This window comes from Haliotis asinina, chromosome 11, assembly GCF_037392515.1.
Source record: "Haliotis asinina isolate JCU_RB_2024 chromosome 11, JCU_Hal_asi_v2, whole genome shotgun sequence".
Lineage (NCBI taxonomy): Eukaryota > Metazoa > Mollusca > Gastropoda > Lepetellida > Haliotidae > Haliotis > Haliotis asinina.
The window spans coordinates 55,856,690-55,882,281 of record NC_090290.1 but is presented as its reverse complement, the minus strand read 5'-3'; the positions used below and the strand labels follow the sequence as shown (position 1 = coordinate 55,882,281).

At 40.9% G+C, this 25,592-nt stretch overlaps 2 protein-coding genes across 3 annotated transcripts; both read left to right on the top strand.

The window, feature by feature from the left end:
• On the top strand, nucleotides 1-22,993 carry LOC137255614 (DNA polymerase subunit gamma-1-like). 2 transcript variants are annotated; one of them, XM_067793062.1, is made up of 23 exons: nucleotides 1-432; nucleotides 705-1,264; nucleotides 2,355-2,550; nucleotides 2,994-3,152; nucleotides 4,020-4,160; nucleotides 5,388-5,467; nucleotides 5,819-6,001; nucleotides 9,353-9,539; nucleotides 10,516-10,616; nucleotides 12,350-12,601; nucleotides 13,395-13,563; nucleotides 13,928-14,005; nucleotides 14,799-14,956; nucleotides 15,526-15,579; nucleotides 16,127-16,244; nucleotides 16,415-16,550; nucleotides 17,266-17,372; nucleotides 17,887-18,026; nucleotides 18,777-18,803; nucleotides 19,236-19,350; nucleotides 19,781-20,032; nucleotides 20,492-20,609; nucleotides 21,398-22,993. In XM_067793062.1, the coding sequence occupies exons 2-23, from the start codon at nucleotides 711-713 to the stop codon at nucleotides 21,496-21,498; spliced, it is 3,426 nt and encodes a 1,141-aa protein (XP_067649163.1). In that variant the 5' UTR covers nucleotides 1-432; nucleotides 705-710; the 3' UTR covers nucleotides 21,499-22,993. The 2 variants fall into 2 exon arrangements, with proteins under 2 accessions (XP_067649163.1, XP_067649164.1); XM_067793063.1 differs by having other exon boundaries at nucleotides 40-191.
• LOC137256398 (defective chorion protein, FC106 isoform-like) lies at nucleotides 6,952-8,208 on the top strand. The gene has a single exon (XM_067794243.1). The coding sequence runs from the start codon at nucleotides 6,952-6,954 to the stop codon at nucleotides 8,206-8,208; it is 1,257 nt and encodes a 418-aa protein (XP_067650344.1).
• Nucleotides 22,994-25,592: the final 2,599 nt, after the last annotated feature.

The following is a 25,592-nucleotide window of genomic DNA, read 5'->3' as shown; positions in this document are numbered from 1 at the left end:
TCACACTCTTGTTACCTCCCTTCCGAGCATGTGCACGGGGATTTAATGATGTAAACATTGCGCGAGAAGCTTTTAGTGAATGCTGTTATCTGTACTCAAAACATAGCTATTAAATATAGAAGCTACGTGACAGCTGTAATATTCTCAAGCACACCGATTACTTGAGTTTGCCAAGCTGAAAACGTAGCAGTGTGAGTGTGTCGAGCAACTGAAAAGTTAATTTAGAAATAGAATGCAAACCCAGCAGCACACGATACAATTGCAGCAACTTAACTGAGCTACATCACAAGCAGACAGGGACCCGATGTATGTGGTTTATGTTTTGTGAAGATACATACAACACGAATTATAACAAATTCACACTTTTGCTCAAATACAACTATTTGTCAAACTTTCGTTGCCTGACGTGTTTGTGCAGCGATAATTACATGAGCAAGTATGTCATGCTAGTTACATGAGAAATTATGTATTGCATGAGCAAGAGCTCTACCACATATTATATATGTGACACTGGTTATGTGTCACCATGTGGGTAATAGATAGTCATATTAATGTAGTGTATACATGTGCAATAACTTCAGATCCTGGAAAACATTAATATCTGTTTTTATCAAAAGCCAGCTGTGTAACAATAGTGCGCAGAGTGGAGTGACAGGCTGATATAAATTATCTTATAAAATTTGACTTGATGTTCTTGTTTGCAGGTAACAATGCAAGCTTTCCCACGGAGGACATGTCACCTAAACACTTGGTGTCGCAGACAATGGTTTCATCGCTCAATGAACGAACTCCAAGATACAACGCCACAACGCACAAACCCACTCCAAATTCAAATGCTGTCCGAAACTTTACATAAACAAATTTTCAAAGAAACAGAAATTGCTGAAACATTAAACAAAAATTTGAAATCAGTGGAAAATCATCTCCAAAAACATGGTTTATGGAATCATGCCACCACAGTTCTGGATGATGTTGATTTGAAACTACCACCACTTCAAGGCAGTTCCATCGAGGAACATTTCTACAAGATAGCTGAACAGCAAATAGCTGAGTATAAGTCCATGGCAGAGAACCTATGCAGCTCAGAAACTCCTCCACTGCCTGATGAGTGGGTCTACAGCAAGGGCTGGACAAAGTACCTCCCAGACGGATCAACCACAGCGGTTCCATACCCAGAAGAAACGGCCATTGTGTTTGATATTGAATGCTTGATGACTGAAGGACAGTTTCCTACCATGGCGACAGCTGTTTCAGATAAATACTGGTTGGTAGTATGTTAATTAGAAGAAAAAATAAAGTTTATTGGATATCTTTTAATGGTAGGACTACAGAATACAGGATACCTTCCACCATCTTTGTAGGCAAATAAGTTTTACTTTTGGTTAGGGTTAAGTTTAAGTTTAGATTTTTTAGGTAAGGTTTCGGGATACAGTTAATGCTATGGTGACATGACACTAAACAATATGGCTGGAAAGTTACTGGTATTCTGTCGATGTACCCATTTAAGTGTCATTTATGGAAATGAGACATTTAGGAAGATAGAGTTCACTTATCAACTTCATTTTTTATGCTCATATCTTTTTCAAGGACTGAAATTGTCACCATGAACATGATAATAGACACAAGTCCTTGTTCTAGCCCAAATGTGAACAGCTGGAAAATGCAGGAGATCCTTGGATTCTGATCCTGTTCATTGTTACAGAATAAACTTCAGGGGCCCATTCCCTATGCTGCTTCTAAACAGGTGTGATGAGAATGATTTGAAAATAGGTGCCTCACTCCTCAGCTGTATCCTGAAAGTCCTAGAATGTGTTATGTTTGACCGGTTTCTCAACGTTATTGTGTAATCTTTGACTTTCATGCATATTTACACTTGTAAGAGGGATACACAAAGGATGTGATCTAGACTCAGACTGTCTGTGGTCAGACTACTATTTCTGTGCAAACATAATTGTTTAGATCTGAGAGTGTGAGGTTTGAATCCCAGATGGGTCTGAACCCCTTAAAGGACAAGAATTGGTACTTTGCTGAGTAAGTGTAATTCCCAAATGTAACATGTTATGTTATGGTACTTGTCTTAATAGCAGAAGTCAACTTTTAATACAATTGCAGTAGCTAGTACACCAAACGTGTTCTAAAATATTGGTTCATACTGGTTCATACAGGTTCACATTTGATTAGTACGTCTGATATGGATGCCTAAAGTATAGGTACACAGTGTGTGCCCTGTACACAAGACATGTTCTAAGTATTTCCTTTGCTGGTTTTCTTTTGACCCTGGTCATGATGCGGCTGACTTACTGCCGATGTGATTCTAACTGTAAAACTCACTCTGACTCTATGATCATGTCCAGGTACTCATGGGTCAGTGATTACGTTGTTGAGGACAAGTATCGCTGGTCTGACAAACCAACACTGTCTGACTTAATCCCGCTGGAGACAAAGCGAGGCTCGAATGCTCCCCCTGGTGGCAAATGGCAGAAGCGTCTTATCATTGGTCACAATGTGGGATTTGACAGATCCTTTGTGAAAGAGCAATATTATACACAGGTAAGGACATCTAGTTTCAGATTGGGGTGAATAAATACCAGGCCATGCTGTCAGTGGGTACAGTTCCAAATATTGACTTGAAAAATATGACGACTAAGAGAAGTTGGAATAAAAGACGTTGGATATCCATAAAATTGTCACCATTCTTCATCAACTGAACTTCAAGAATGCCCATCAAAGAAATCAAACTGGAAAGTTTGCCATCAATGTTGCCAAGAGACAAAATGGGAGACATTAGAATCAAAGGTTTTACCTGCAGATCTTAGAAGATCATGGATTATTCAATAGTAGTCACAGTTGTATGGTATGTCCTAACTCTCAGCTGTCAGAGACATTTTTGCTTTTGAAATTCTAAATTTTCAGAAAAGTGTCCCATAGTGTGCGATATATAACTGTTGTAACACCCTTCTCATCTGTAATTCCTCCTTCTCTTCTTTCCCCAGCCCAAACCAATTCGCTTTCTGGACACAATGTCGATGCACATTGCGATCTGTGGGCTGACCAACTTTCAGCGGATCCTGTACCAGGCAAGTGGAGGAAAGAGCATGAGGAAGGAGGTCCTGGAACACAAGGAGAAACATCAGAAGTGGCACAGCGACACGGTGAGTTGGCGTCACTGGCTGCAACAGACATTTTTAAAATGACTTTGGATGTACCAGTGATATTAACTTTGAATGCTCCCGTTTGAATATACCTGTGACATTGACTTTGAATATAATACCCAATGGCTATGAGTGAGGGAGTGACTTTTGATGCAGCTTTTAGCAATATCACAGCAAGGGACACCAGAAATGGTCTTCACACATTGTACCCTTGTGGGGAATCAAACCCGTGTCTTTGATGTGATGAGTTAGTGCTTGATCCACAAGGTTACCCCATCGTCCACATTGGCTGTGCACCCGTGAAGGTCCCAGGGAAGAATAGGCCTTCACCAACCCATGCTTGCCATACAAGGTGACTATGCTTGTCGTAAGAGGCGACTAACAGGATTGGGTGGTCAGGCTTGCTGACTTGGTTGACACGTGTCATGGGTTCCCAATTGCACAGATCAATGCTCATGCTGTTGATAACTGGATTGTCTGGTCCAGGCTCGATTATTAACAGACCGCCACATGTAGCTGGAAAATTGCTGAGTGTGGCGTAAAACTAAACTCACTCACTCCCATTGTGTGGATGTGAATATTCCTGACATTGACTATGAATATACCTATGACATCTGTTTATGAATATTTAGTTAACATTTGCCCTGAATATACCTATGGCACTGCCTCGGAATATACCTGACATCGGATAGGAATATACCTATGACATGGGTTCTGAGTATACCGGACCTCAGCTTACAATATACATCCGACATTGGCTATGATTATACTTGACAATGGCTGTTAATATCAGTGACTTTGAATATTCAATGATGACAGTGGCTTTAATGTACTGAATTACTTCAATTAATCTGCTCTGTGACCCAGAGTGAGGACTGGAAGAGGATCAGCACCATGAACAACCTGAATGATGTGTACCAGCTCCACTGCAAGGCTGGGCCACTGAAGAAAGCCACAAGGGAGGTGTTCATCGAGGGCAACATGCACGATGTCCGGGATCAGTTTCAGGTAGGTGCCACACAAACAGTAAGACAATCATGTCAACCATGACACTCCAGGATCTGTGTCTAGATTGTGATGAAGGTTTATCAGAAAACATTTTATCTGTGTCTCAGCATTCAGCTAACAGGCAGTCTTTGACACCCGTTGTACCATGGTGTCATTGCAGCCATACTGAGTATTCGTATTGGAAACTTTGATGTCAGTGTCAATAATGTCATATATTTTCAGGAACTGAGAGATCAGGCCCACTCACTTGGTTAGCCCATGTCATTGAATCTCAGTTGCATAAATCGCTCCTCGTGCTGCTGATCACTGGATTGTTTGGTCCAGACTAAATTATTTACAGACGATCACCATATACAGGGTAGATGGAATATTGCTGTGTACTGTGTTTAAACAATAACCTTCCCAACCAACTCATGAATCTGAAACACTCAGTGAACAGGAGATTTAGATACGTTTCACTAAAATAGGCCTTCATGATTCAAAACTGTCAGTGTAGTAACCAAAGGTTTTAGTATAGCAGTAGTGCATATTTACCGTTGGTTCCAGTGTTGAATTGGTGACTGGTCTATAGTAACCAATAGTTCCAGTTTGGAATGGGTTCCCACACCATTAACCAATGGAGCCAGTGTAGAATTGGTCCATAGTAACCAGTGGTTCCTGTAAGGAACTGGTGCCTCTTAAGCAATGGTTCCTGTGTAGAATTAGTGGCTAGTTACCAATGGTTTCAGTGTAGAATTGGTGTATAGTAACCAATGGTTCCAGTGTCAAATTGGTCCATAGTAACCAATGGTCCATCGTAGAATTGCTGCTTAGTAACCAATGGTTCAAGTTTTGAATTGGTCCATAGTAACCAATGATCCGTCGTAGAATTGCTGCTTAGTAACCAATGGTTCCAGTGTTGAATTGGTCCATAGTAACCAATGGTCCGTCGTAGAATTAATGCTTAGTAACCAATGGTTCCAGTGTCGAATTGGTCTATAGTAACCAATGGTCCATTATATAATTGCTGCTTAGTAACCAGTGGTTACAGTGTAGGATTTGTGTGTAGTTTATGCAAGAATTTACTAAATGGGATAGGATGTATGCCATTTCTTCATTATCTCTGTCTGAAATACTGGTCAGCGGTTTGTCTGGCCCAGACTTTATCATTAAGTTTATCAGCTGATATGTTTCAGATGGGATATTGCTGTATTCATGTTCAATCACTCATGTGTACAATGTCTATAGGAGCTGATGATGTACTGTGCCAATGATGTGCTGGCTACTCAAGCTGTCTTCCGTAAACTATGGCCACAGTTCTTACAGAGGTGAGGCTGTGACACTGAATTCTGATCCCGTGGATTTTGTTTCACAACCCGGAGTAACTGAAATGCTGTTCACAGCAGTGTTTAACCATGCTCACACATTAGCACCACAGTGTCCATTATGGCTGCAACCCTGAGAGTTAAATGAAATCTGATGTTTTACATGTATGGAAAATGGAATAAAAAATGATTGAAGCAAGGGCCCAATATCGGAAATCAAATCAAATCAAGGTCTGGGTGAATCATTGCAGCCCAAGTCTTCATAAATATGACTGTTCTTGTGCAATAGTAAATGTTCCCTATAGTGAAGTCTACATAGTGTAGAGTTGTATACAAACATGTTTGTACTACCAGGTTCCCCCACCCTGTGACACTGGCGGGGATGTTAGAGATGGGAACATCATACCTGCCGGTGAACACAAACTGGGAGAGATACATACAACAGTCGAACACAACATACTCCGAGATGCAGCGCGAGCTAAAGAACCTCTTGATGTCTCTGGCCAATGATGCCTGCGCCCTGCTGGAGAATGATAGGTGAGAATGTACTGCACTCAAGACTAGGCTGAATCTGGTTCACACATCTATACTACTGAAAAGAAGTTAAGGAACGCCCATTAGATGGTGCAGTATCCAGCATCAGGGCTCCAGATAGGGCAATATCAGCATCTGTATGGATAAAAATGTGCATGATACAGAAGGAAAACATTTAGTGAATGTATCAGATATGCACCACAGCAATAGTGTTCAGTCTAGAATCATTTTCAGATTGAAATGAAAAAGTATTGCTTTATTCTCTAATGACCTGGTCACACAACATTTATGCAATGTGGGGGACACCAGAAATGGGTTTTGCACATTGTACCCATGTGGGGAATCAAACCTGGGTCTTCAGTGTAACAAGCGAATGCCTTAACAACTTGGCTACCCTACTGCTCACCACCACCAGGGATATTAATGACCTATCAGCCAAACCAAGATGCTTTGTATGCCTTAACACTGTGTACAAATCACTCCACATCTTCAATCTTGAGACCGTGGTACAAGTCGGATGATCAGAGCAATAGTTACATTTAATTTTTCATATTTCAAAAGATCCATAGCAACCAGTGCAAGTTATACTATCAAGAAGAAAATATGCACAGGAACCAATACTGGTTATACAATCAATTAGAAAAGATGCACAGCAACCAATGCTGGTTATACAATCAAGAAGGAAAGATGCACAACAACCAATGCTGGTTATACAATCAAGAAGGAAAGATGCACAACAACCAATGCTGGTTATACAATCAAGAAGGAAAGATGCACAACAACCAATGCTGGTTATACAATCAAGAAGGAAAGATGCACAGCAACCAATACTGGTTATACAATCAAGAAGGAAAGATGCACAACAACCAATGCTGGTTATACAATCAAGAAGGAAAGATGCACAGCAACCAATGCTGGTTATACAATCAAGAAGGAAAGATGCACAACAACCAATGCTGGTTATACAATCAAGAAGGAAAGATGCACAGCAACCAATGCTGGTTATACAATCAAGAAGGAAAGATGCACAGCAACCAATGTTGGTTATACAATCAAGAAGGAAAGATGCACAACAACCAATGCTGGTTATACAATCAAGAAGGAAAGATGGACAACAACCAATGCTGGTTATACAATCAAGAAGGAAAGATGCACAGCAACCAATGCTGGTTATACAATCAAGAAGGAAAGATGCACAGCAACCAATGCTGGTTATACAATCAAGAAGGAAAGATGCACAGCAACCAATGCTGGTTATACAATCAAGAAGGAAAGATGCACAGCAACCAATGCTGGTTATACAATCAAGAAGGAAAGATGCACAACAACCAATGCTGGTTATACAATCAAGAAGGAAAGATGCACAACAACCAATGCTGGTTATACAATCAAGAAGGAAAGATGCACAGCAACCAATGCTGGTTATACAATCAAGAAGGAAAGATGCACAGCAACCAATGCTGGTTATACAATCAAGAAGGAAAGATGCACAGCAACCAATGCTGGTTATACAATCAAGAAGGAAAGATGCACAACAACCAATGCTGGTTATACAATCAAGAAGGAAAGATGCACAACAACCAATGCTGGTTATACAATCAAGAAGGAAAGATGCACAGCAACCAATGCTGGTTATACAATCAAGAAGGAAAGATGCACAGCAACCAATGCTGGTTATACAATCAAGAAGGAAAGATGCACAGCAACCAATGCTGGTTATACAATCAAGAAGGAAAGATGCACAGCAACCAATGCTGGTTATACAATCAAGAAGGAAAGATGCACAGCAACCAATGCTGGTTATACAATCAAGAAGGAAAGATGCACAGCAACCAATGCTGGTTATACAATCAAGAAGGAAAGATGCACAGCAACCAATGCTGGTTATACAATCAAGAAGGAAAGATGCACAACAACCAATGCTGGTTATACAATCAAGAAGGAAAGATGCACAACAACCAATGCTGGTTACACAATCAAGAAGGAAAGATGCACAACAACCAATGCTGGTTATACAATCAAGAAGGAAAGATGCACAGCAACCAATACTGGTTATACAATCAAGAAGGAAAGATGCACAACAACCAATGCTGGTTACACAAACAAGGAGAAAAGATGCACAGCAACCAATGCTGGTTATACAACCAAGAGGTATAGATGCACAACAACCAATGCTTGTAACTGTAGACCTGGTCCATGAGCCGTCATGAAAGGAACGAGTTCAGGGGTGAGCACCTGGTCATGGTAAGCAGCAGCTATGAAGTTTCCACAGATGACCAGAAGTCGGGCGGTTGTTCCCACAGAAAGCACCCCACGCCATGCAACTTCCACCCCCGAATCTGTCGACCTCCAGTACACAACATTGGGCATACCGTTCACTTGTTGAGTCTATACCTGCCATCCGTGAATCTGAGGGTAAACCTGGATTCATCGCTACAGATTCTAGTGTCTCTGGGTCCATCGGAGGTGACGTTGGGCCCACAGCAGACGTTGATGTTGATGAAACAACGTCAATATTGGCCCACGATATGGACGTTGAGAATGGAGATTTGCAGCTCGCAACCAGTTTCTAATGGTTTGTGAAGACAGTCAATCTATAAACATCTCAGCTCTGATTCTAGCTGACAGAATCTGTCACATAGGTGACGTAGGACAATTTGACTGTCTTTTGCTTGTGACGTCACACGTGGACGACCAGACCTTGTGCAATCAAAAGTGGTGCAAGTTTGTTGTAGATGACCTTAGAAGTCATACAGAGTACGACGGCTGCATCCCATTGCTCTTGTGACGTCAATAACTGAACTTCCCGCTTGCAACATGCCATAGGCACGTACACGTTGCACATTTGACAACCGTGGCATTTAGGGTGCCATTAGAACTATGGTTGAAAAGTGTTTTCTTTGAATTCTTGAGGCCAGTGCAAACACATGCAAATTAAGAAAACTTCAATGTGAAGATCATGTGATCAACTGCACATGCAAAACCTGATTTGGCACTAATGTCATTTGCACGACAAATGGATTGGTTTGAATGGGGTTTGCTAACGTTTTTCTAAAGTGGAAAGATGGGGATAGGGATCCCATTTTGGATACATATATGTATCATCAGAGAAAAATTCATTTTTTTAATAATTACATTTTGTGAAGTTTCTTTTTTGACTCAGTATACATTGTTTTGTTTGGTGTGAAGCATGTGATTGTCTAGTCCACACATCCATTTACAAGGAACCATCATAAATACGGAGTGATGCTAAGCATAGAGTTCACAAACATCTGTTTCATTTTATGGAATTGCACTATTTGAAATTGTTTTATGTATTTTGTTTTGAGACTGAATGTATTTTTGTATTCCCAGATACAAGGATGACCCATGGCTGTGGGACCTAGACTGGAATGTCAAGGACTACAAGTTAAAGAAACTAGCTACAAAGTTGAAGCACAAGGATCTGTTTGAAGAGAGTTTGGACAACTCAGAGGAAGATACACCTTTCAAGAATCCAAACGGAATTGACATGTTGACAGCCAAAGACTGTATTATTCAGGTACCCTTTCTACAGTGTCTCTTTAGAAAAACACTCGCGACACAATATCATGGCTTGCTGAGGTCATATTGTGGTGATGTCTCTTTAGAAAAACATACGAGACACAATATCATGGCTTGCTGAGGTCATATTGTGGTGATGTCTCTTTAGAAAAACCCTCGCGACACAATATCATGGCTTGCTGAGGTCATATTGTGGTGATGTCTCTTTAGAAAAACATACGAGACACAATATCATGGCTTGCTGAGGTCATATTGTGGTGATGTCTCTTTAGAAAAACCCTCGCGACACAATATCATGGCTTGCTGAGGTCATATTGTGGTGATGTCTCTTTAGAAAAACCCTCGCGACACAATATCATGGCTTGCTGAGGTCATATTGTGGTGATGTCTCTTTAGAAAAACCCTCGCGACACAATATCATGGCTTGCTGAGGTCATATTGTGGTGATGTCTCTTTAGAAAAACCCTCGCGACACAATATCATGGCTTGCTGAGGTCATATTGTGGTGATGTTTGTTTAGGAAAACATGTGCACTCAAAAAGAAATTTGTGATTGAATGCGCGCGTGTCTGTTTAACATTAACAACCTGATTTTAGCAATATTCCTGCAATATCAAGGTGAGGGACACTAGAAATAAGCTTCACACATTATACCCATGTGGAAATCGGAACCAAGTCTTCGGCATGATGAGTGAACACTTTTCCCTCTCAGCTATCCAACAGTACCATTTGTTAAGCACCTTGACTCCAAGTGCAATGCAGGGTAACAATCTGTCTAGATTATGTGTATCTGTATCTGTAATATGAAGCAAGAGTAGGTGCAATATAATAGACACTAGGGAAAATAAAGGTCAGGGAAGAGAGGGTGCTTACTTGAGTGTGAAGGATGATATTATGATATAGTGATATTATGCCATGGATGTTCAAGTCTCTCCTAGGTAGGGTGATATGTCTGAGTCTTGTGTCTTCTTACAGTCAGAGGACGAGCAAGAGGAGAGAGATGAACTGGTTGCCATGGTGATGTCTACAGCTGGCAGGGTTCCTAAGAATGAAACATTCATGGCTGGGTATCCAGCGTGAGTACATTGTGTGTGGGAAGTGGAACTCATACTTGCAACTTTAACCAATACTTTGGATAATGTTCAGTGTACGGAATCTACCCACAATCCATCCAGATATCAGGGTTTCAGTAACTTAGAAATGTTATGAGCCCAAAATGCGTTTAACCAGAGCAGACAACAAGATATGGTGAATTTACTCATATATATGGAAGATCTACCAATTTTACCATCGGGCCGACTAACTGTAAATTTAGACTGTCACTCCAGAAATCTAGCTGGTCTCAATCAGACGGGCTTTATTTCATACACTGAATACTGTATGGTTCACCCAGCAGGTTTGCACTGATCACATTAAGCCTGGTGGTCATCCCAGGGTTGAGTTGATCCCTAGTTGTAATAGGACATGTTTAAGAATGTCTGTTTAGCATGATCAGCATAGATTGTTGCTCATAATATCAATCACTGAAGGTTTATCTATGTAATGTCACTTATCTGAGTAATACAATCCACCTCACGTCAGAACATTAATTGTGGCTCTATCAACATGCATTGGGAAACTTTTAATTCCAGTTTAAAAATTGTATCTAACATTAGCCTAAACTAAAAAACTGTATATTGACCTGAGCAGGTCTAGATAAAGAACTGTCACAGGACTGTCTGGCTCAGGCTTGATGATTTACAGGCTGCACTCATACAATTAGAGTGAGTGAATGAGTTTAATTTTACCCCGCACTCAGCAATATTCCAGCTATATGGCGTTAGTCTGTAAATAATCAAGCCTGAACCAGACATATTCGCCTTTTACAGCAAGTATGGGTTGCTGAAGGCCTATTCTACCCAGGATCTTCACGGGTCACACATAAGAGTCAAGAACAATATAAGAGTAACCCAGAATCAGGTTTTGTGGACAAGGATACGCACTACATGTCAAGCATTGTGCTCATTGTCCTTATTAAATATTTATACACTTTTTCTCCAGTGTAACCTGCACTTATATGTAGGGGAAACCCCTGATGAAGGGGGATAGAGTAGAGGACTCTGCAGTTGTTCAGCTTGACCTGAGCTACTTTACATATGCATGACCTGGGAGGTCAAATGCCACAAACTTCATAAAGTAGGGTAACCTGCTGCCTAAAAGCCTGAATAGGAAACATTAAACCATCTGCAGCTAATTGTTTAAAGAAGGTTGGCACATTGCTGACGATTTCTCGACACTGAGATGTCAAATGCCAACCTTGTCTCGGCTGTTCAGACATGTTAACAGTTACCTGACAAATGCACACACCTCCACAATAATAAATCCAACCAGCTGTGATGCAATGCATTAGTATTCACTCGATCAGGTGAAGTTGAACAACCTGTACCGTGGAGTATGGATGACTGAAATCCATGTTTCCATTTGATTACACAAATATGACTCTTTAGCACCCACACTCATGTTGTGATGCCTTTCTTCATTTCTATAATTATATAACAAGTTTTCCTGCTTGAATCATATAAATATCTCCCAGTCCTTGCCCAAGAAGATATGGGATAGCAGTGGTCTTCAGGGTCAAACAGATTGTGTGGTCAGGCTCACTGACTTGGTTGACACATGTCATTGTATCCCATTTGTGTAAATCGGTGCTCATGCTGTTGTTTACTGGATTCTATGATTCAGATCTGATTATAAACTGTAATATAGCTAGAATGTTAATGAGTACAGAGCTGGACAACCAACCAAGCTGATATTGATTTGTCTCCTCCAGCTGGTACCGTGAACTGTGTCCACGGCCGAACGCTGAAGACTGGTACCCTGGCCCCTCCCTGATTAGCACCCAGGTGCGAGTCACCCCCAAGCTGCTCCGCCTCACCTGGGAAGGCTACCCCGTCCACTATAATGAGCAGCATGGGTGGGGTTACCTGGTTCCTGGGGAGACAGAGTCCGAGATGGACAGGGAGTTGGCCAATCAGGATGATGAAGAAGACCTCAAGGAGGAGGAAAGAAAGTTTCCCATTCAGTAAGGATTCATGATGGTGCCTAGAATGTTGCTATTCCCTTAAAGATTATGGGTAACAGTGAAGTGTAGGTCTCAACATCCTCTAGACTCCCCTCATCTCCTTGACTCAGCGCCCATAGAGTCCCCTGCCCCGAAATCCCAACCCCTGGACTCCACAAGCACAAGGACCTTCAGGAATCCACAGCCTCCAGACACAGTAATTCTTTTACTCCTCACTCAACAGATGTGCAATCCCAATATTCCACAGCCTCCGGACACAATAATTCTTGTACTCCACACTCAACAGATTTGCAGTCCCAATATTCCACAGCCTCCAGACACAATAATTCTTGTACTCCACACTCAACAGATGTGCAATCCCAGTATTCCACACCCACCAGATGTGCAATCCCAGTATTCCACACCCACCAGATGTACAATCCCTGTATTCCACACCCACCAGACATACAATCCCTGTATTCCACACCAACCAGACATCAATCCTTGTATTCCACATGCACCAGATGTACAATCCCTGTATTCCACACCCATCAAACGTACAATCCCTGTACTCCACAACCCCAGACACAAGACCACGTTGACTCCACATCCCACAGATTCAACTTTTACTGGACTCCAGAATCCCCAAACACAACACCCTCATTACTCCACAACCTCCCAGACACTCTTGAACTGGGAGACCATGACACACTCTGGCAGGCCCGCCACAGACACCCCTATCCCATGATCCTTTCATTTTCTGACAGACATTTCTGCTATTGATGCTGACACCACCACCACATCTGTCCAACAGCTCCCTGCATGAGTTCCTAGCCTCCACTAAACCAGAGCTGTACAGTCCTGACTACGAGAAGATCAAGCTGGCAGAAGACCCACTGGGACGAGGATTTGATGCCAACTCCATGGAGCCCTCAGAGCTGAGACGACACTGGGCTTTAGTCAATGAGACCAAGCCTTGCAAGGTCAGCTGATCTATATACTAGCCAAAAGAAGTTAAGGATAATCTGGGCTTTTTCGGTATATGACTATAGATATTCTGTCCTAGTTGTTGACTTTGTGACTCACAACCTGCAAGTGAAGGTTTCCTTTCTATTTGGAGCATGTTTATTCAGGAGAACTTTACCTTTGTGTGAATTATTTATCATGTTTCTGGACTTTAGTCTTTTTTTGAGAATCGTTTCAGAAGTTATGGAGATGAAGGAAAACCAAGTTCTAAGCATAGTCAACTGCTTTATTGCAATGAGTCGACATTCCGGTGTAGGTACAACAGAGTTTTCAAGCAAATATCATACTATGACGTTGTTGCCTTTGACTTTTGTCGTGTAGCCTTTCACTGCCTCCCCTGGTGATGGACCTTTCGACATCGGTTTGAGTGGCTGTGTGTTCTACAAGATTCCACATAAGGTAAGTAACAGTCAGTACTGGAGTTGTACTCTCCGCCCACGATGTCTACACTTTAAGTTGTTCACTGGTCACGGGGGGTCCATGGGCTCATGTATCCTCGAGGTTTGCTTATGGAGGGTACATGAGCCCATGGACCCTGAGGGACCAGTGAACAACGTATTTATCTTACCGAACACCTGAATTTTAACTTTGAACTGTTTGAAGCACTTCTGTTGAATGCGAGGTGAATCGCCATTTTGCAGATGGGACAAAGTAAACAGATTTAGAGTTATCTCCCTTCCATCGATTTTCAATCGCAAAACATCAGTAATTTCCATGCTTGACGCGCGATTCAATGTTATTCGAGGTAATAAAGTACTACCATGAAGCACCAGAAGAGTTTGGAATTCCCAGCGGTGTACATTGAAAATAATACATCGCCTGTAAGCGGGGTACATTGAAAATAATAGAATATTGCTTAGCCAATCAGAAAGCGACATTAATGTGTGAGTTAAGAAAAATCTGAAGGGAACTTAGTTCCTGTAATTGAAACACTTCATCCTTCTGATGCTAACTAAACCCTTTTTGATACGTATCAGTTCCGTTCATTCACCTAACAGTGAAAACTGATTTTTTTTCTGATTGATATCAGTATCCTCATCACACACAACATCTAGAGCTAATGTGTTGGAAGCAAAAAGCATTCAGCCACTTATAAATCTTACAATTCTGAATTCCTGTTTGTGCATCATACTTTCAAATTTGGTTTAATGTTTTCGAAGTCGTTACTGTCATCATATGTCCCTGTTCCTAGGATGGCAACAACAAGCGTGTAGGCAATCCCCTGGCCAAGGACTACCTGCTGCGTGTGGAAGACGGAACACTAAGAACAGCTACCGGAGCAGATGCGGACCGGGTTTTGTCTCTCGGGAAGATGTGCTCCTACTGGAAGAACAACCAACAGAGAATCGAGTGAGTGAACTTCTCAGAAGCTTGAGTGTCTGCCCCAAGTCTTGGTGTACAAATAGTGTTAGTGTTACAACTGTCATTTATTAACATGTGTCTTACAAGTGTCTAACAAGTTACCACTAAGACTGGACCAGGGTCTAGAGCTCTCTTAGTGTTAGGATAGTCGTAAGTGTCATACCTTAACATTAACTTATGACTGTCTTAGCCCTAAGAAAGCTTCAGAAATCTCGGTCTAGGTTTTCAAGCATCAAACTTGGCATCTCTCGTTGTTCAAAGCATTGCATTTGTTCGTTGTTGAATATGACAGAGGTCCATAAATAATCAAGTCTGGATTAGACAATCCAGTGTTTGACAATATGAGCACTGAGCTAGGCAGTGAAAGCCTCACACATGCAACATTGGTGCACAGATATCTTCACACACCACCTTGTGCACAGTTTAATCTTCATTTCCACTGTCATACCTTCACTTACCTTCATTTATTAATATTAACAAACTCTGTATATTTCAGAGAGTTTCAGGGATTATGTTAATTACTCGAACCTATAACCAAACATTGTTTGATGCTTCAGAGGTCAGATGGCAGTGTGGATGAAGAAGGGAGAACTTCCCAAAAGCATCACAAGGTAAAGTTGATCCATAATGGAGTTAGTTAAAAACTCTGTCTGGCTTGTGTGTGTCGGTGTCTTTGTGTGTGTCTGTGTCTTTGTGTGTGTCAGTGGAATGGATCATTGAAGCATATTGTAAATGTGTGTTAATTCCATTCAGCCTCCATTTATTTCTGTAGTACACTCATATCAGATATTCAGTGGCACTCAGAAAATAGTATTATTACACGTTCATTGCCAGATGTTTTGTATAACTCAGGGTGGTGGTGTAGCCTAGTGGTTAAAGCATTTGGTCATCACAACGAAGACACAGGTTCGATTCCCCACGTGGGTACAATTTTGAAGCCCATTATTGGTATCACCTGCCATGATATTGCTGGATTATTGCTAAAAGTGGCCTGAAAGTAAACTAACCTATTCACTCAAAAATGAACTGATAAACAAATTCTTATGTAACTCTGATGTAAGGGGAGATAATTCATGCCTCTCAGACAACTCGAAACTACTCTTCTACACAGGTTTGTCTGTGTGTATGTAGCCTTGACCAGATAGTCTGTGTTTGCAGTCAGGAGGACTATGAGGAAGATAGTTTGTATGGTGCAGTGGTGCCAAGGATCGTACCAGCAGGAACCATCACACGCAGAGCTGTTGAACAAACATGGCTGACTGCCAGCAATGCCTATGTAAGTCAAATCTTATGCTTCACACAAAATTTGCCAGTCTTCCATGTACATTTTTTATTTTCTCAAACTCTTGTTTTCAGCCTTTTCAAGGTTGGTCACAGAGATATGTGTGGTTTGTAATGAATTATGTAATACCCAGCCAGGTGCAATGTGAGTTTGTGTATCTACAGCCTGATCGTATAGGCAGTGAGTTGAAGGCCATGGTCCAAGTTCCTCCCGGCTACCATTTTGTTGGAGCAGATGTGGACTCTCAGGAACTCTGGATAGCCTCAATTATTGGAGATGCCACCTTCCAGAAAATACATGGTATGTATACAGATGTATGTCACTGCAACTCATGCTAGATTAAAGGCTAGAATAGCTCCATACACCTACTTCTCTCCTTCCTGTAAAATACTGCTTCCCTACAGACAAGTACCACTTTCCTACTAACATGTACTGCTTACCTACACACATACTACGTTCTTACCTACACATGCTACTTTCCTACCTACATATAACACTTACGTACTAGTACCACTTTTCTACCTACATTTACTGCTTATCTGACTGCTTGTATTACCAAATTACCTCCATATAACTTCTTGATACTTCTGCAAGAGGTGCACAAGGGAATAAAATATTAGACTTTGTCTAAGAACATATGATCAAAATGAAAAATATAAATAGAGATCATTTCTGAAATTTGTAAGAGTTCCTCCCATTCCCCCATCCCAAATAATATATATTTACTAGAGGAATCACAGATATAACTAATAGCTCCCATTAAGTACAATATGAAGGGTTTAACCACTTAGTGTTACCACCATTAATCAGCAGAAGAAAGAATATGGGCCAATGGAAGGACCTCTTTCCAGGAATTGTTAAAAAATAGTGTTTTTTATCTAATTTTTAAAAAGGTCTTGATGTTAAATTTAAGATGAGTTGGAACTTTTTCAGCTAAAACATTCTCAGTGTATTTATATGCTCAAATAAACGATGAAAATACACAAACCTGCCCGACAAATACACCGTGTTGCAGGCTGCACAGCACTGGGATGGATGACCCTGCAGGGAAACAAGGCTGACAAGACTGACCTGCATAGTAAGACAGCAGAGACTGTCAGCATCAGTAGAGACCATGCCAAGGTAGGGATGGAGGGTAGAGATAGGTCAGCAAGGTTGGGATGAAGGGAAGGGGTAGGTCCACAGCAAGTTAGGGGTGGAGTTAGGGGTAGGTACTTGGTAAAGTAGGGGTGGAGGGTCATGCCTAGGTAGGGATGGTTGAGGTGAAGGGTAGGATAGGTTCACAGCAAGGTAGGGGTGGAGGGAAAGGGGTGGGTCCACATCAAGGTAGACTGGGGGGCGAGGGTAGATCCATGGCAATGTGTGGTGGCGGGTTGGTTAGGACCACATCAAGGTAGGGTCGGAAGGTAGGCAATGCAGATGTGGAGGATAGAGGTAGGTCCACAGCAAGGTCCAGTATAGATCAATTTGAAATATTGATTTTTTGTTGTGAAGTATGGTAAAGTTTCACATTAGAATTGTTGTTCATCATATCATTAACTGGTTTGTCTGGTCAATACTCGATTAACATGAGCACACAACTATATGGCTGGTATTTTACCTTTAGTGTGTGAAATAAACACATTGTTGCCTCCAGGTGATGAACTATGGCCGCATCTATGGGGCAGGGCAGAGGTTTGCGGAGAGGCTGCTGGTGCAGTTCAATCCCCGCCTCACCCCCGAGGAGGCCAAACAGAAGGCCAAGAAGATGTACATGGCCACCAAGGGCAAGAGAAGGTAAGTACAAACTGTCAGGATCTGCCATCCTCACACAGAATTAGCTGAAACAAACATTTCAACTTTTCAAATCTGAAATGGAGTAGTGCTGGCCTGTTGCTCTAGAATCTGGCTCCCATCCCATTCTTATTCTGTCAGAATCAGATTTACTGTAATGACAGGGATGGTAAAAACCCAATTCACTCCCTCACTGTAGGGAAATAACACTGTGTCTAATTATAAAATACCACTTTATGTTCAAGTGAACAGGATTTATCTAGAATACCAAACCAGGTTGTCTTGGAAGGCAAGATAGAAAAAGACATTTTTCTTGATCTGTATGCCATGAAGTGTTATCAAGTCTGCAATGCCCCTTCATCTGTATTGATTCTGGTACTGAGAAATATAAGACACCTTGACCAAATCATAACATCAGTTATTGGCAGTGTCTGTTTTTTTTATGTGTTATTTCAAAGACTAAGTCCATAATGATACCTCAAACACATTTCCATTAAGTGTTTACTCACTTTTTAATGGAATTGGGTGGTTAGGTTCATTGTCTTTGTTGACCCATGTCATCATATATGGTATATGGAATATTGCTGAATGAGGCGTAACACTTCACTCACTCACTCACTCACTCACTCACTCACTCACTCACTCACTCACTCACTCACTCACTCACTTTGTTTATGGCGTGAATATGAATTTGTTTCTTCGGCACAGTATATTTTACACTGGGTACAGACATATCTCCCTTGTCTATTTCAGCCAATCTGGACTTTGGGTTGGAGGAACGTAAGTTGTTTACAACTGTTGGAATCATTGTCCTCAAGATTTCGAGAGGGAAAGGTTACCATGTTGTCATTATCTGTCATTAACTGAATTGCCTCCCTTCGACTTGCCTAAATGATTCAAATCCCAGATTGTTTACTGCGTGGGAGCACCATTCCAGGCTCATGGTTCTAAAGAAATAGCATATGTCTAGAATCGGCATCACTTGGAGCTTTCTCCAAACATCAAGCTGACATGTGATATAACTGAAATATTTTTTAACTCTCTCAAATAATCATCATATAGGGAGTTAATTCTTGCATCAGTAACTTATAATTGATATAACTTATAACCTGTTTAGCCATCTCTCCCCATTAATCACCATGTAGGTGTCTAATTCTTGCATCATTTACCGAGATGTATTTGTTATATCAGGCTGTGTTGTTTCTTATGAAGTGAGAGTCATATGTTCAATGGCCTTGAGAAGATAGCAAGATCAGAGGAACCGCTGACGCCTGTTCTGGGATGTCGGATCAGCAGAGCTTTGGAGCCAGAGCATGTTCTGGACGATGTAAGATTTAACTTTAAGCATTAAGTTTCATTAAGCATCAACTCATCATGAAAAAGTTGTTACTATCGATCTGAATGATTTGAATACTTGTAGATAGTATTACACATACCAACTGGAATTCCAGGTGAGAATTATAGTTGTAGATAGTAATACACATACCATTTGGAATTCCAGGTGAGAATTATAGTTGTAGATAGTAATATGCATACCATTTGGAATTCTAGGTGAGAATTATAGTTGTAGATAGTAATATGCATACCACTTGGAATTCCAGGTGAGAATTATAGTTGTAGATAGTAATACGCATACCAATTGGAATTCCAGGTGAGAACTTTGTTATGTGTAAAGTGTATGTTGGTGTCGGTGGAGGAAAAAATTATTCAGACATGTTTATTTCATGTAATGCACTATTGTGGTCAATATATTTCAGTTTATGACAAGTCGAGTGAACTGGGTTGTCCAGAGTTCTGCTGTTGATTATCTCCACCTGATGTTGGTCAGCATGCGCTGGTTGTTGGAGGCATTCTCCATCAGGGGTCGCTTCTGTATCAGTATTCACGACGAGGTTCGCTACTTAGTGAGAAGTGAAGATCGGTACCGTGCCGCCCTGGCTTTGCAGATCACCAATCTGTGGACTCGATCCATGTTTGCATCCAGGCTTGGGATGAAAGATCTGCCTCAGGTAGTAAACATGAAAGATCTGCCTCAGGTAGTAAACAAGGAGACTGTCACATACTCCACCAGCTCTTGTAAATATATTACAGTATGTGATATAATAAATCAGTGCATGGGATGCTGACTCACAAGTAGTGAGTTTTCACACTTTGTGAAGTCACAGGCTCATTGTGTAGAAGAGCACTTTTTTCTGTACAACAGTGGACAGAACTGCTGGAAACTGGAAAGAGTTTTACAGTGATTAATGACAGAATTCAAGATTTATATTTATAATGAAAATGGGGAGAATAACAAGAGTGATGACTATTGTTTTAGGATTGATCGCTATTAGTATTAGAGCTGAATTGAAATATTCTCTGAAAGTCACTGTCAAAGAAATCATTGTAAGATCCCATTTAGAAAATATAACTGATAATTAAGAAAACATTTTTTTTATCAGGTATGTTGAATGACAATCCTGTTTCAGTCGGTTGCCTTCTTCAGTAACGTGGACATTGACACCTGCTTGAGGAAGGAAGTAGTGATGGACTGTAAGACTCCCTCCAACCCTCACGGTCTGGCCAGGGGCTACGGTATTCCACAAGGTAGGGAATTTCAATTTGGAAACTGCTGTTTCATTGGGTGTCTTATGTTATGGTTTGTGAGTTGGGCGAGTCCAATGTTCAAGTGATATCATAGCTACGGACACAAAAACAGGATCTACTTATCCAGTGATGGGAATCAAATCTTCTTTAACAGGAAATGAATGCTACTCCACTGCCTCTTTTAACCAGAAATGTTGTCAGTGGAGTAGCCTAGTAGTTAAAGCGTTAGCTCAGCAGGCCAAAGACATAGGTTTGATGCTTGTACAATGTGTGAAGCCTATGTCTAGTGTCCTCGACCGTGATACTGATGTAATATTGCTACAAGCAGAGTAAATCTAAACTGACTCACTTTTCTTTTACTGCTTGAGGACATTATGGACAAAATGTTTAGCTAATAACTGAAATGTTATTTGAAAGTACTAAGAAATAGAAATAGTGAGAATGTTTGTTAATATTTGTTTCAAATGACATATGAATTTATTGAAAAATTGATGATTTGATTTTTGTATTGCATATGTTGCCATCTGGGATGTGACTCCATATTATCAGAGGAGTCAGGCACCTAAATGCAAGCACACAAAATCAGCTGACTAACCTACTAAGCCAGCATGCCTTCCATCTAGGGTCTGTGGTTGAATCCCTGCTAGAACTCCATCCAAAAGATGTACTAGAATCTGTACCTTACACAGAAACTGTAATTCGCAATGTAATGTATGTTACATTTGACCACTTCCTGAATGGTATTGTGTACCCACTGAATTTGTTCATGTTCTCTTATTTATTTGTAGGTACAGCCCTGGATATTTATGAAATCCTCAAGATAACAAATGGGACGCTATGTGCCAAGTCCCAGAATAAGACAGCACCAAGTGGCATTAAGGAAAACTAAGTTCGTCAATATTGGAGTGACTGAATCATCTGTTAATGTAACTGTAATCATCTGTTTGGCCTATCACCTGTAGTTGGTGAGCTGGCCACCACCTTATGGTCTTGTCGACAAAGTGTATTCCCAGACAACATCAAACCAAAGACATTAAAACACGACACTTGTTGTTTCGTGCCTGGCCCCCTGTTACCTCATCAATGAATATACATGATATGCTGTTCTACTATGTGATACTTATCATAAATATCATCGTAAATGTCATTTGTAGTTGTGTATAAGTGAATGATTTGTTTTCATTGCTGGTTCAAAACGTCCGCAGGCTGTTGGGAATTTGGTGAGAGTATTTGTTCTGTCCCTGTTGTGGTAACAGATGGACATGATGGATCCAGTGGTCAGGCATGGTGACTTGGCTGGTCATGGCATCAATCACTGGATTGTCTGGTACTGACTGTACATCTTATTATAGCTGGTATATGGCTGAGTACAGCATTAAGAACAATCAAAGAAAGGGATAGGATCTGGACTGAGTGTTACCTGAACTTCCTCCCTCCCTCTTTGTGATCCTGTTCAAAAGGTGCAATGGGGTAGCCCAACAGTACAAGCATATCCTTGTCAGGACAAAGCTCTGTGTTCCATATATATGAACCCCATTCCTGGTGTTACCCTGTTGTGATTTTGCTGGTATATTCCTAAAAGTCATGTAAAACCCAACTCCCTCCCTCAGCTGTTCAGTGTGGATCTGAACCACAATGGGCGAACTGGCTAACAAGCCAGGCATGTGATCCAGCAAGCTTGAGGTGTTAGGATCGAGCCCGTCTGTGAACAGTGTAAAAAACCTTTGAGTGAGCTATAGTTACAGAATCTTTCCATGTTGTCACAACCCCAGTGTATGGTACACAAGTCTGTGCCACAAATCTGTTGGTAAATGACCAGATGGTGGCCACATGAATGCAACTCCTAGTTGCGGGTACATCAGCGTGCAGTGACCTTGTACAAAGTACTCTGACTATGTGTCCCAGGTCCCCCTCGTAAGGTGAGAAAGCCACATTAGCTTGGTGCACCTAGTGGCTGCAAGAGTTCTATGCTGGGGAGTTGATTGATAGTGTGTTGAAACTGACATCCAGTGATCAAGGGGAAAAAAATACCAACACCTTGAGCATACACTAGCTGTGTAGAAATGTGTGCTATATAAATATAGTGTCATGTAATATGGTAAAAACCCAAGTTACTCAGTCACTCACTCACTCACTCACTCAATCTGATGGATGGTCTCAGGAATATAGGGGTGGAGATGTTTGCTTGTGTCAGGGAAGGTCTTTAATCTCTAGAGGCATTTATTCTTGGAACAATTTCAGTTCTGTGTTAATGACTGAAACATCTGCATTTGATTCTGTTTTGTGATGTTATTTTATGGTGCTATCACCCACAAAAGTGCAGTTAAAAATGGAAACAATTTTGTGAATGTTTGTAGTAAATAAAACACATTATGCAAAAGTTCTTTATATTTCTATATTTCCTGTCTGGGTTGCCACAGAAGCCATGTCTGATCGCAGAGTTGCAGCCCGGGGCCTAGATTTTCGAAGCTCTCTTAGCACTAAGATAGTCGTAAGTTAATGTTAATGTATGGCACTTACAACTGTCTTAGCGCTAAGAGAGATTCGAAAATCTAGACCCTAGTTCCCAGCTGCTGTGCCATTGTTCCTGGGCCTAGATTTTTTAAGCTGCCTTAGCACTAAGATGGTTGTAAGTTAATGTCAATGTATGGCACACTCATGACCATGTTAGCTGAAAGACAGTTTAAAAAATCTAGGCCTGGGTGGGTTGCACAAAACTCGGGTATGGTCAGTGAATGCTATTGATCTCTGCGAGTGTTTGCTGTGATGCTGAGATGCACGTGAGACCTGCTACAATTTTACAATGATCTGATTCCCAGATAACCTCTGACTATTTTTCTGAGTTTGTCAATACCATACCATTGCTCGTTGGCCCATTCAACATTGGGACAATGGAGTATCCTAATGTTGAAGTGTTGACTCGTCACATGTGTACAATGTGTGAAGCCCGTTTCTGGTGTCATTCCCTAAAAGGCACTCTCCATGCTCGTTGTTTTACATCCTAAGTTTCCTCTGTGTCTTGTGTTTGTGGGCACGTGTCTATCTACTTGTCTTAACAAATAATGGTGCCTGTTTACTGAAATACAATGAGCGAATGATACATGTCACACCCAAACAGTGTACCGGTTGTTCAGAGTCCTAAATGATTAGCCCCAGGCTTGTAGCAATCCAATTTATTTTGGTGTAGGCCCGATAGGTTGCAAAGCTCTATATTTAGATAGTATTTAGGGCTTGTCCAGTATGTTTTGAACAATCGTATGTATGAAATGTCTGGTGTCCCTGAAAACATCTGACACATCACTTCTGTCTTGACTCGGTCAGTCCCAACGAAAATGGACAATTGCAGTCGTTGAGTTTGCAAGATGTGATTCCAAAAGCAGTTTTAGATCTTTAAATACCGAGTACAGAATCTCAAACACGAAAAGCAAGAAAACTAACACGTCGTTTAAACAAATGCCTAGAATGGATGTTTTTGTAGTGTCGGTGAGTGACGGACTCGTCAATAGAAGGTGCTTCTCAGAACACCACCACCACGTGTCAAATGTAGTGAAATTTTGAAAGCAATCAGGAACTGTTTATGAAAAATACCCATCAAATACACATGTGAAAACATACAAAATTGCGATTTAAGCAATAAGCAATTGTCGATAGCATGCTTGTGATTTGCTTTATGTCAGAATGTATTACCCATGAATAGAAACTAGAAACTTTTAAAATACCAAAAACTATGTATGGTTTGGGGCATGAAGTAGTGTATACAACAATCAGGCTGTGTCTACGAGAAACACCATTGAACACAGATCAGTAATGTTCGTTTGAAAGGCCGAGTTTTTAAGAACGTAATCTTGAGTGACGGTGATGATATTGTATCGTTGCTTCGGAGCGTTATGGGATCATTCCTTACGTTGAAACAACATTTCGCTTCGTAGTTTAATACAGCGTCAACGCAGATACACAACTGCAGAACCTGGATGATCACTTCAGATAAACAAATTGTAATTTACGTTTACCCGACAGTTAGAATGGTCCATGACATCACATTGGAAACACCAAAGACATAAAAAAAATCACTTGTTGATAACGTTTGAATTACTGCATAGGAACAGAGCAATGCTCATTCTATGGATTCCATCGTCGATCATGCCACTTTTTAACCCAGACGTAAATTACTAAAGGTGTTGCGTTTTGTTAACTATGCAGATTGTTTTTATCTTACTCTAAATAAGTATGGATCCAAAAGTGAACAAATGTTTTATCCCAATGTCTCATTGTGTAAGTGTTTCTTGTAGATATCTCAAGGTTGCACGACTGTCGCGGCCATATTTTTGAAACAATGTTCACTTCTCTTTTGTCATCTTTTGTATGATTCCATGACGTTTTCGCGAATGGGGACGTTTTGTTTTCAAGTTTGTGATTTTAATGTTTGAGTCAATGTAAATGTGGTATGCGTGGTTCTGTCAGTTCTGGATATTGAACGGATGTCATGTGGCGTCAGTGTGAAATACGCTTTACTCAGTACACATTCTTTCTGTTTTTTCTGATGCATTAAGTGTTTGGGTTTTTTATTTGATGTTTGAACCAAAACAAGAACAGAAGAGTTCATTTTCTCGTGGTTCACGTTCCTACTACTAGTTACCCATAAACATAAATTTCTAGCGCTTTTATGGGTACCTTATTTCAAAGCAGTGCAAGTTTTATACTGTTTACTGACTTCGTTCACAACTTTCAGTTTTGGAAAAAAATATGTTTTGGATGGGGGACTGAAGTGATTTTGTTTCCTTCACTATCCTCCCTGAATTGTGCAGTTTTTTGGCGGGGAATGTATGTACCGCCATAAGTTGGCACTATGACAGAGCTTTAGTAGTGTGTGAAGCCAATCACTCGCCCACTCAACCACTTCACATGCTGAAGTTATTGTCCGTCTTCTATGAAAGAAATATAGTTGGAAAATACGGAGTCAGGACTCATTTTTATTCATTGAGC